Source organism: Protopterus annectens, chromosome 17.part0 (genome assembly GCF_019279795.1).
Source record: "Protopterus annectens isolate FY-2018-M chromosome 17.part0, PAN1.0, whole genome shotgun sequence".
Taxonomy (NCBI): domain Eukaryota; kingdom Metazoa; phylum Chordata; order Ceratodontiformes; family Protopteridae; genus Protopterus; species Protopterus annectens.
Window position 1 is genome coordinate 179652202 of NC_056751.1, and position 12393 is coordinate 179664594.

At 40.9% G+C, this 12393-nt stretch overlaps 1 protein-coding gene across 1 annotated transcript in view; it reads right to left on the reverse strand.

Moving 5' to 3' along the window:
* LOC122791680 (fructose-1,6-bisphosphatase 1-like) overlaps positions 1–2174 on the reverse strand; it is a 221932-nt gene extending 219758 nt beyond the window's left edge. The window contains exon 1 of the mRNA XM_044059528.1: positions 1932–2174. Within this exon, the coding sequence (XP_043915463.1) occupies positions 1932–2104 (173 nt within the window). The 5' untranslated portion in view covers positions 2105–2174. The remainder of the gene's footprint in view (positions 1–1931) is intronic.
* Positions 2175–12393: the final 10219 nt, after the last annotated feature.

Below are 12393 nucleotides of genomic sequence, written 5' to 3' on the forward strand. Positions count from 1 at the left end.
TATATGAGGATAGACCGATTGGCCTTGATGCCTCTTTTCAGCTGTAGCCTTGGTAGAAAAGCTCCAGACAAAATGCATACATTAAGCTTACAAAAGTTTAGTGTAAAAGAGGAGCCCAAGACTAATAAAACATTACTAAAAATAATCAAGACACAGCAAACAGAAACCTTCTGGTAATTAACTGTTTGGGTCAAAAACAGTGAAATACTTAGAACAAAAACTTGAACAGAAACACAGCAGCAAAAACTTCCAATGAACCAATAAACCAGTTGATAAAATGTTGTTTTAATCCATAAAACGTAGGTTAGCACTTTCACAAATATAATTTGCTTTCTCAGACCAGTATATTCTGGTTTTTGTTCTAAGTTATACTACTAATAATCAGTTAATGTCTCTCCACTGGCATAGAGGAATAAAGACCCGACTATGGCCCAGCTAACCCAGGTTCATTTGGTGGTACGGGCAACTGAGAAAGAGGCAGGGAAGGGATGGGCGTGGCCATCCAAGGTGTGCTCCAATGTACGGTGTTACCCTTGGACATAATCAAAGGGTGTGGGGAAAGGGAGTGGGTAGATCATACATATAATCTTCCCCCAATGGAAGCACAAATGAGATGAGCTCCCATGACACTCTCAGGATCCAAGAATGTCCCCAGCAATAACGAAGTAAGTCTGAGGGGGGGGTGGATTGAAGAGTAGATGGTAGATGCAGCATGGACATTGAGTACTGGGAGCCAGGACAGTAAATATAAGGTCTGAAGGGACTAAAACTAAATAAACAAATAAATATCAGTTAATGGTAAGAAGATAAAAAGTGAATGTTAGTGGAATGAGTAGAAAGTCTTAACTATTAAACCAAAATAAATGTGAACTTGTTAGTACAGTTCCATTACTTTTATATACAAGTACATTCACCCACTTCACAAGTGATAATTTAATAAAGGTGTTTAAAAAAGGTTAAAAGAAATTTAATCTGTTAAACATTAACAACAGCTAAGTCGAGGTATTGCAATACAAAAGTTACTTATTTGCATTGTAAATATTACAAGCATGGTGACTGGAGAGAAAAAAAAGAGCAAAATGTGTGTGAGCAATCAACAGCAAATACAGTATGGGGTGGATTACTACATCACTAACAGCTGGCATCTAGGTTTAACAGCCTTGGTAGGGTAGTGACTTGGCTTATACAGTTTAAGATGCCAAGTGTAGTTTGTAAGGTAAGGAAGAACTGTATTACATAGATGGAGGCCATCTAAGTTGTAAGCCAGTAGAGGAGCTTGTAAAGTACGGCAGGCTGGTAATATAGATGCAAAATGACAAGCTGATAACAAATGATAATCGTATAACTAATATTTTAAAATGGCAGATATCGTTCTTCCTGTTTGGCAAATGAGCAGCCATGAGGATAATATTCCTGCTTTATTGTGCAATGGGCAAATTAAATTTATAAAAGTTATTAATATTAATGTATGTCAGTAAAACAATTTTATGTTACAAAACACTGCGTTATGGTTAGAAGGAGGGCCACAAGAAAGTAGCCAGTAGCTCCTTATGCAAATTAAATTCTGTAAAACATATATAAAGTAGGATTTGATGTACGTCTGCAGTGTCTGAGACACTTGCAAACAATGACATTATTCAGGAAACAGGAATACCTGCATTCAGCGTTACTTCTAATAAAGACGTATTTTAATTGAAACTGTTTAATACTCCCCACCTAATACTTCCTGAACTTTAAGCGTGAAGATAACGCGATTAAGCAAAACGGAATTCAGTGTAGCTTTATGAAACAACGTTTAGAAATGTCAGATAGTGCTAACGGTGACCCGTCTCCGTACTACGGCATGAACAGTGCATCTGTCAACATCTTGCAATTGCATAACTACTGCTAATTTGTAACTAAGAATGCAAGTTCGCACGTTTAATACCTACAGCTGTGCGATGCCCGCTTTCCTGACAGCAGAGGAGATGGCTTTGATTGCTGTGCACAGCGAATACAGTAGCTGACTGAACTCTCCAGTGCTACCCTTTGCCTTTCTGCCCTGTTCCAGCACGAATCTGGTAAGAGTGATTACATCAGTGTCGAAAGGAGCCTTGTCTGCCATGATCGGTTCCTATCGCTGGAACGAGACAGAGCTAACACACAGTCAAGCACTCGCAATGCAGGGCTCTCCTGCAGTACAAGTCTTAAGGCAGGGGGTGTGCCACGGCGGGGCACAGATCGTCCAATCCCAATTCAGATGGCAAGACGGCGTTTCGCGGGCCTAGCAAAGGCGGATACTACAGCTTCTAAACAAGAGATTTAGGGCAAAGTTCAGTCGTGCCCTAGAGTGTAGTACGGTTGAGAAAGTCAACGTGGAAGTGGCGTTGTTAGAGTTTGCCACCTTTTTTAATTCCCAAAGTAGGACATTTTTGGTACAAATGTCAGATTTTGCAGAGCAAAACATATCCACGGCCAGTACAACGGACAGAACTTCACTTTTTTATCCTAAATAAAATCTTATTCTTATAGCATTTTATTTCTGTTTCTTATAACATTTAGGTGTTTCAGATGCAGAATAAGTGTTTTATGCAACTATTACATAAAATAAGGGAAATATTTTTGTCCTAAAATCTCAGGACATTTGCCATTTTTTCAATTTTTTTGTAGGACACAACTGCCTAAAGAGGGACCATCCGTTGCAAAGTGGGACAGGTGGTAACCCTACACTTAGTCAATAATACCAAACATTAGAGTTTCATACTTCGTGTTGTGTAGTAAATGCACGTTGCTGCAAAACCTGTTATTTATTTCTAAACTGCATTATAAGTAGTATTTGGCTTTATTTGTATGTTTTTTTTTTGTCCCCATTATTTTTGGTTTTGTCCGGTAATCGTTACCAAAGACTTCGAGAAGTATGGTTAGTATGAATAGCTGTTAGAGTCTTCCATTAACATCCAGGAACAAAAATAATCAGGGACGAGGGTATGACATCAAGACCATTTTTTTTTATTACTGTCAGTACTTGTTTTGACACATTAGGAGGACTTGAACACACATAGATTTCAAGGATTATTATTTGTTGCCAGTAATCCTTCGCACTTTAATCCCCTGTAGCTCTTAACCTTCCATTTCCTAAATGAGAAACACTGCCTGTCAAAATGTGGAACAAATGGGCAAAATGTGGAACACCTAATAGTTAACAACTTCAACTAGGAAGGTCATAGGATGGTTAAAATTTGCTGCTTTATAATTATAAAAAGTTCTATGATGAATTAATATAATTCAGTACTATTTACCATGGGCATCATTTAAAAAAAATGCCTAACACTAAATGTGTGATAGATGCTTTCAATGTCAAACTTTGACTTTTTAACACCCAAAATGAGAAACTTTCCTCATAATGAGGTATAATTGAGAGGTTTGCCCCCCCCCCCCCATCCATTTTAGGAGGGAAAATAACAAATCTTTGAGTAAATACTGTTGTCCCTGAAGATCAGGGACATTTTAAAGGTACCAATAGGTTATCGCAGGGCATTACCCCTCTGTCTCCATTATTAATCATGTGAACTCCCAGACAAATCCAGGGCAGTCTGTAATAATGTATAATTAAGCAAAGGCAGCCAGTTGCCCTATTTACTGCTAATGATTTACTTATGTATATTGACCCAAGCAAGTAAGCCGTAGACAGCCGTCAGCTGAATAGGGACAACTGACATTTGAGTTTTAGAGGGGATTAAGAGGCACAGGGCTAAAACCTGAGTTCAAATCAGGGGTGATTGAGATGGTATGAAGCCATCCTGTCGCTCATCTGGTCAGGATAAAACAGACAAGCATTTGTGGGTTCTGTTCAAGCAGCTTTATTATGTACAAATACATCAGGATTGAGGCTTAATAACTTTAACTTAGATAAACTTATAAACAAACTAGGTGTGAAGATAGGTGAAGGCTGCCAGCCTAACCAGATAGAATTTTGTAGATAATTCTGTCTTTTGTAAATATTAATATAAGCCACAGGCTTGTTCTCTTAAATGGAAGAATATGGTGTTAAATGTGGAACTACAAAAATGTAACAACAGTGCACTCTGCTGTAAGAAAGCAGATAAGTCAAGCATTTCACGACTGTCTTTGATCTCAAGGCTCGGAGCTGAGATGTCTGGATGAAGGAATTCTGGCTATTGTTTTGAGACCAGAGTTAATTGCTAGAATTTGCATGTATAATTTCTTTTATTGCTCTGGGATGGCCATGGTGGTGCAACGGTTAGCATTGTCACTTCACAGCAAGAGGTTCTCCGTTTCGTTCCTCGGCTGGAGTGCCTTCTATGTGGAGACTGCATGTCCTCCCTGTGGTCATATGGGTTTCCTCTGGGTGCTCCGTTTTCCTCCCACATCCCAAAGACATGCTGTAGGTGGATTAGACACACTAAATTGGCCCTAGGCATGAGTGCGTGCATATGTGTGCCTTCCGCAGAAGGTTGGGCACCGGGCTGGCAACTCAACACCGTAAAACTCTATTGTCAATCATAAGCGGACAGATGATCTACTGTGGCGAACCCTAACTGGGAAAAGCCAAAAGAATAAGAATTTCTTTTATTGCTCTGGCTTCCTGGCCAGCTGCAAGATCAAAAGGGCTATTAACCTCTGAGTTTCTGTTAGCCTGGGAAAACAGAAAATTGTTAAGAATGATGTAATGTGAAGCAGCACCGTGTTATCAATTTAAAGAGGGAGAATCAGAGAGCATTTTGCATTTGTATTGAGAACATCCAACTCACCAGCACTGCCTATGTTCTACATGTAAGTTTATTTTACAACTGTGTTTTCTTTTAGAAATAGCTAGGAAATAGGAAGATTAGACAGTTGTTGTCTGTATTGATGTCACAACTATTCTACTGTATTATGTTATACATGTTCCTGTGCCTGAACTATTGACTAGCACTGTGTAGTAAGAAGTATTGTCTGGTGTTTTTATTATTTATTATTAAATATTTGTAAACCTTTCAACTGTGGCTATTTTGTGTAGAGATAATTTAAGCTCTAGAGTACATTGCATATATAGTGGTACTGTACAAAGCCACTCCAAATAAGCCTTGACTGTTCAGTTGCACTTACCATTTGGATAATAATATTGCACAGTATAATTGGACACCCTTTCATAATGGCCTTATGGTAGCTGATAAATATTAGTGGGTGGTGGCAGTGATTTCTATCGTATAGTCTGGGTAAAAGGGGGCACAGCTGGAGAATCTGTGCCAGCATTCCCCAGGAGTATCTGTGTGTTTGTATATAACTCATATCTCAAAGTGTGTGTGTGCCAGCTACTTGGGCAGGGACACAAAGCACTGGTTTGACAGAGATGGTGCTGGAGGATTTAGTTTGCCCACTAGGCTGAGATCTGGGCCCTATAGCAGTGCCAGTGGGGAGTCTTATTGGGGATCTGGAGAGAAAGGGAAAAAACAGCCCCAGACTGACTGTGGTCTCTGTGTGCTCTTAAGGGAAATTGTACTTTACTATGTGTGTATTTGTTATCCTTCCCTATGTGTACACCCCTCATTGGTGTTAGTGGTGAGGATTGAGGCTCCTTGATTTCTGGGCCAGTGCACGGAAGACACACTAGGTATCATACTCACTCTCTGGCTGCACTCTCAAAATGGCACTGAAGCTAGCATGTGCTTGCTATTTATATGCACTTGCTGTCCTTGAAACGCTTCTTAAAGGTAGACGTTTTGCACAACTGACCACATTAAGTTGCTCACCAGCTCTCATCTTAGCAAATGTGCTTGCTGACATAACATTACACTTTGAACTAGTGTTGACTTTGAGCTCGGTGAGTTTATCATTGATCTGGACAGTACAAAACACTTCATTCTTTGCCAGAAAATTTATTGCATCAGCCTTTTCACCAGTTACTGATACACTATCTACGTAAAAAGTAGAGTTGCAGCTCTCTTATGCTCAACTTGCTTTTTTAAGTGACCCTTCTTTATAACTGTGTGAGGTTTACTTGATTTGCAAAACTTTTTGAAAATGATCCCTGTTTTTACACTTGTGGCATTGCTGACCAAATGCTAAGCACTTTTCTCTTTTAGACTCATGACTGGAACCACAATTGCGACAGTTAACAATAAAGTTTGATTTGGGTTGTGCTGACTCATTCTTGTACTGCACTGAGCATGTCCTTCTCACTAAACTAGTCTTAGAACTTGCTGGAAAACTACGGTTTCCACCTGCCACACCACAGGGGTTATAGCTGCAATGTGCTTAGGCCTCCTTCTGCTAGCCTTGTGTTGCATGCTGTCTACATTTGCTCTGGAGCCTGCTGAAACAATCTTCTTATCACTTGCAAATATCCTTGTGTGCCTCTCTGTAACTTCATGGATTTGACAAATCTCAATAGTATTGCTCAGCATTAAATCACTGTCACAAAGCAACATTTTCTCACTGCAGCACTATTAATACCACACACACAAGCCTGTCCTTTAGTAACTCATCTTTTAAGTCACCAAACCTACACATTTTAGCTTTGTTTCTCAGGTCAGTACTAATAAGCTGCAAAAGTTTCTCCTTGCTTTTGATCTCTTGTGTAAAACAAATGCCTGTCTAATGTAACATTTGTCTGGGGGTTACACATTTCCCTCAATTTGTGTTTCAAACACTTGGGGTCCTTGATTCAGCCTGTACAACAATATGATGGTTTTTCCCTTCTCCTTCATATACTGCTGGTGCATACACAAGTTAATGTTCTGTTTCAATGGCCTCTGACCCAGCTAGGTTTAGCAAAATGAATGCCTTAGTTCATGCATCCATGCATCTTTATCAGAATAAACTGTTTGTATAAAAATACTGCACTCTTGCTCAAATATTCTTCAGTTCTCTGCAATATTCTGGTCAAATACAAGTGGTGGTGATGGTTTTCAAAATTTGTCTGCCATGCCAACAAATTACAGTAAAACATAATGCAACCCAAGTCCACTGGTAACGTATACATATGCCAGAAATTTATGCTAGTACTTGTAACTATGCCCAAGAGCACAACAAGCCTCTGAATAACTGAACTTTATGAAAAAAATCTCCCGGGCTCAAGAGTACTCTTAAAATCACTGTACTATAAGAAATCACCTCTTATCAGTGTAAGAAACATTTCAAAATAACTACACTGTGCAAATAAATTGGGCAGAGGAAGCTCAGAGTAAAAAAATATTTTAAAGTAATTGCACTTTGCGAATAAACAGTAACAGCACACTGAAACTTTCTCCAAAATGGCTAAATAACTCTTTACAGTGCAAGAAACACTCTGTAATGGTGGCACTCTGCGAATAGACACACCCAGCACAAGAAACTTTTTGAAATGGTTGTATTTTGACTGCACTTCACAAAATAGTCGCACTTTGCACACAAATAAACTTTTCAAAATAAATGCACAGTAATAAGCACACACTGTAAGCACTTTTACAATCTTTGAGGTACTTCAAACAACTCAAGTTATGCCCTGAATAGCTTCAATCAATGCAAAACAGTAGTTTATGCCAAAACACAGTACGTTTGCCAAAAAACATGCCGTTACCTTGCTTTATTTATGCTTAATGTGCCCTTTTTGCCCTCATTATACTCACTTTGCTCGTTTAATCTTTTTTCATGCCCATTATACTATTCTTGTGCCCATTTTACTTCAAACATGCTTGTTTTGTAATTCTGAGGTAATTCCAAACCCCTTATGTGCTTTTTTGAAAATCATTCTATCAAATATCTTAATTTTAAACATTTTAATTAACACATTTTTGTGCCTCTTGTCTGCTTAATAATGAGTTCTGTGCCCTTGTAATGCTCCATTTTATCTTTTTTAATAAATAAATTGCTTGTGCAAGTTTTCATTACCTTTGGTTTGTTTCTGGCCCTTTTTTATATTCTATTCTCTTAGTTTACCTTCACTGTTAACTCTGCACCTCGTAGCTTTGAAAAGCAGTCTTTGGAATCCCAGTTCTGGCACCATGTCACTCGTCTGGTCAGGATAAAAGACAAGCATTCGTGGGTTCTGTTCAAGCAGCTTTATTATGTACAAACACATCAGGACTGAGGCTTAATAACTTTAAGTTAGATAAACTTATAAACAAACTAGCTATCATACTCATATATGCTCACTCTCTGGCTGCACTCACAAAATGGCACTGAAGCTGGCACGTTCTTGCAATTTGTATGCATGTGCTGTCCTTAAAATGCTTCTTAAAAGTACAAGACACACACACACACACACACACACACACACACACACACACACACACACACACACACACACACACACACACACACACACACACACACACACACACACACACACACACACACACACACACACACACACACACACACTATTCTACACATCCTCCCAACCTATTGTCTTTGGATGAAAATAAGTATGCACATAATTATAAAATTTAACAAATCACACCACACACTTGCTTAGGAAAATGGTTGCAGCCATGTATTCATTATGCCAGTCAGTACCAATTGTATATCAAATCAGTGCCAGATTAGAAGTCAGTGGTGAGGTTTTATACACTCGTCGTTTTGCTGCCATCCTCCACATAAATGATCTCCCCATGGGAGTAACCCTACAAATAAAGATCATAAGACCTATCAAGCTCTAAAGTTGTTTCAGTGTTACTTTCCTTGCTAGTCTGACTGTTCACTTCCTCTGCTAATTTTGTGACTGTGTTCCTTGGAAATTGCACTTCCCCAGCAACACTGTCTATTTCAATATCCAAAAAGACCAAGCATTTTGTTGGTCCCTTTTCTTTTCTTCTGGCAAAGGAACCCCAAAATCCCTGGCTATTTTCTTAAATTTTGAAGTCCTAACACACATCTTTGATGTCCTAGGTCCAGTGAACAAAACGTCATCTAGCTAGTGTATCACTTTCCACTCAGTGGACCCCTGGCACAGCATTCATTCCAAGAATGAGCTAAACTTCTCAAATGCAGCACAAGTTACTGCACATCTCACTGGCATACAATACTCAATGTAATATTCACCATCTACTATGAAACCTAGCAGCTCTTTATCCATTTCCCTAATAGGCAGCAAATTAAATGCTGCCTCGATATATGCCTTTTCCATAAGTGCCCTTCTCCCGTGTGCAGCTACCAGGCTGAATGCTCTATTGAATGATACATAAATAACTGAGGTATCTGCTTCCATTAGAGCATCATTAACAGATGCCCCTACTGGAAATGAAAAGTGGTTATAAGCATAAATTCCTCAGCTATTATTTAAAGCACCACACTCTGGGGGACACTCTCAATTTCTTAAATGGTGGTGATTTGTAGAGCCCTTTACTCTTCCCAAATGTACTTCTTTGTTCACCTTTTCTCTCAGTACCTCAGGTTGCTCTCTAGCTGATTTCAAATTTACTACCTCAACTGCCATCCTCTGTCCTTTAAATACATTCCCAAGCCCTTCTGTAAAACACCTTTCCAGCAATGTCTCTGCTTCCTTATCTCTGCACACTTGGAGCCATGGCACCATTTTTCCAGCAAAATGGGCGTTGTTAAAGTTTCTTGTCTTAACCTAATTTGACCTGCCTGGTTTGCCAAAGTTTGTTTCATTACAGACATTGACAGGGTGCCTTCCCCCATATGTCACTGTTTGTTTCATTACAGACCTTGACAGGGTGCCTTCCCCCATATGTCACTGTTTGTTTCATTACAGACCTTGACAGGGTGCCTTCCACCATATGTCACTGTTTGTTTCATTACAGGCCTTGACAGGGTGCCTTCCCCCATATGTCACTGTTTGTTTCATTACAGGCCTTGACAGGGTGCCTTCCCCATGTGTCACTGTTTGTTTCATTACAGGCCTTGACAGGGTGTCTTCCCTCATATGTCACTGTTTGTTTCATTACAGACCTTGACAGGGTGCCTTCCCCCATATGTCACTGTTTGTTTCATTACAGACCTTGACAGGGTGCCTTTCCCCATATGTCACTGTTTGTTTCATTACAGACCTTGACAGGGTGCCTTCCCCCATATGTCACTGTTTGTTTCATTACAGACCTTGACAGGGTGCCTTCCCCATATGTCACTGTTTGTTTCATTACAGACCTTGACAGGGTGCCTTCCCCCATATGTCACTGTTTGTTTCATTACAGACCTTGACAGGGTGCCTTCCCCCATATGTCACTGTTTGTTTCATTACAGACCTTGACAGGGTGCCTTCCCCATGTGTCACTGTTTGTTTCATTACAGGCCTTGACAGGGTGCCTTCCCCATATGTCACTGTTTGTTTCATTACAGACCTTGACAGGGTGCCTTCCCCCATATGTCACTGTTTGTTTCATTACAGACCTTGACAGGGTGCCTTCCCCATATGTCACTGTTTGTTTCATTACAGACCTTGACAGGGTGCCTTCCCCCATATGTCACTGTTTGTTTCATTACAGACCTTGACAGGGTGCCTTCCCCCATATGTCACTGTTTGTTTCATTACAGACCTTGACAGGGTGCCTTCCCCATATGTCACTGTTTGTTTCATTACAGACCTTGACAGGGTGCCTTCCCCCATATGTCACTGTTTGTTTCATTACAGACCTTGACAGGGTGCCTTCCCCCATATGTCACTGTTTGTTTCATTACAGACCTTGACAGGGTGCCTTCCCCATGTGTCACTGTTTGTTTCATTACAGGCCTTGACAGGGTGCCTTCCCCATGTGTCACTGTTTGTTTCATTACAGGCCTTGACAGGGTGCCTTCCCCATATGTCACTGTTTGTTTCATTACAGACCTTGACAGGGTGCCTTCCCCCATATGTCACTGTTTGTTTCATTACAGACCTTGACAGGGTGCCTTCCCCATATGTCACTGTTTGTTTCATTACAGACCTTGACAGGGTGCCTTCCCCCATATGTCACTGTTTGTTTCATTACAGACCTTGACAGGGTGCCTTCCCCATATGTCACTGTTTGTTTCATTACAGACCTTGACAGGGTGCCTTCCCCCATATGTCACTGTTTGTTTCATTACAGACCTTGACAGGGTGCCTTTCCCCATATGTCACTGTTTGTTTCATTACAGACCTTGACAGGGTGCCTTCCCCCATATGTCACTGTTTGTTTCATTACAGACCTTGACAGGGTGCCTTCCCCATATGTCACTGTTTGTTTCATTACAGACCTTGACAGGGTGCCTTCCCCCATATGTCACTGTTTGTTTCATTACAGACCTTGACAGGGTGCCTTCCCCCATATGTCACTGTTTGTTTCATTACAGACCTTGACAGGGTGCCTTCCCCCATATGTCACTGTTTGTTTCATTACAGACCTTGACAGGGTGCCTTCCCCATATGTCACTGTTTGTTTCATTACAGACCTTGACAGGGTGCCTTTCCCCATATGTCACTGTTTGTTTCATTACAGACCTTGACAGGGTGCCTTCCCCCATATGTCACTGTTTGTTTCATTACAGACCTTGACAGGGTGCCTTCCCCCATATGTCACTGTTTGTTTCATTACAGACCTTGACAGGGTGCCTTCCCCCATATGTCACTGTTTGTTTCATTACAGACCTTGACAGGGTGCCTTCCCCATGTGTCACTGTTTGTTTCATTACAGGCCTTGACAGGGTGCCTTCCCCATATGTCACTGTTTGTTTCATTACAGACCTTGACAGGGTGCCTTCCCCCATATGTCACTGTTTGTTTCATTACAGACCTTGACAGGGTGCCTTCCCCCATATGTCACTGTTTGTTTCATTACAGACCTTGACAGGGTGCCTTCCCCATATGTCACTGTTTGTTTCATTACAGACCTTGACAGGGTGCCTTCCCCCATATGTCACTGTTTGTTTCATTACAGACCTTGACAGGGTGCCTTCCCCCATATGTCACTGTTTGTTTCATTACAGACCTTGACAGGGTGCCTTCCCCCATATGTCACTGTTTGTTTCATTACAGACCTTGACAGGGTGCCTTCCCCATGTGTCACTGTTTGTTTCATTACAGGCCTTGACAGGGTGCCTTCCCCATATGTCACTGTTTGTTTCATTACAGACCTTGACAGGGTGCCTTCCCCCATATGTCACTGTTTGTTTCATTACAGACCTTGACAGGGTGCCTTCCCCCATATGTCACTGTTTGTTTCATTACAGACCTTGACAGGGTGCCTTCCCCCATATGTCACTGTTTGTTTCATTACAGACCTTGACAGGGTGCCTTCCCCCATATGTCACTGTTTGTTTCATTACAGACCTTGACAGGGTGCCTTCCCCATGTGTCACTGTTTGTTTCATTACAGGCCTTGACAGGGTGCCTTCCCTCATATGTCACTGTTTGTTTCATTACAGGCCTTGACAGGGTGCCTTCCCCATATGTCACTGTTTGTTTCATTACAGACCTTGACAGGGTGCCTTCCCCCATATGTCACTGTTTGT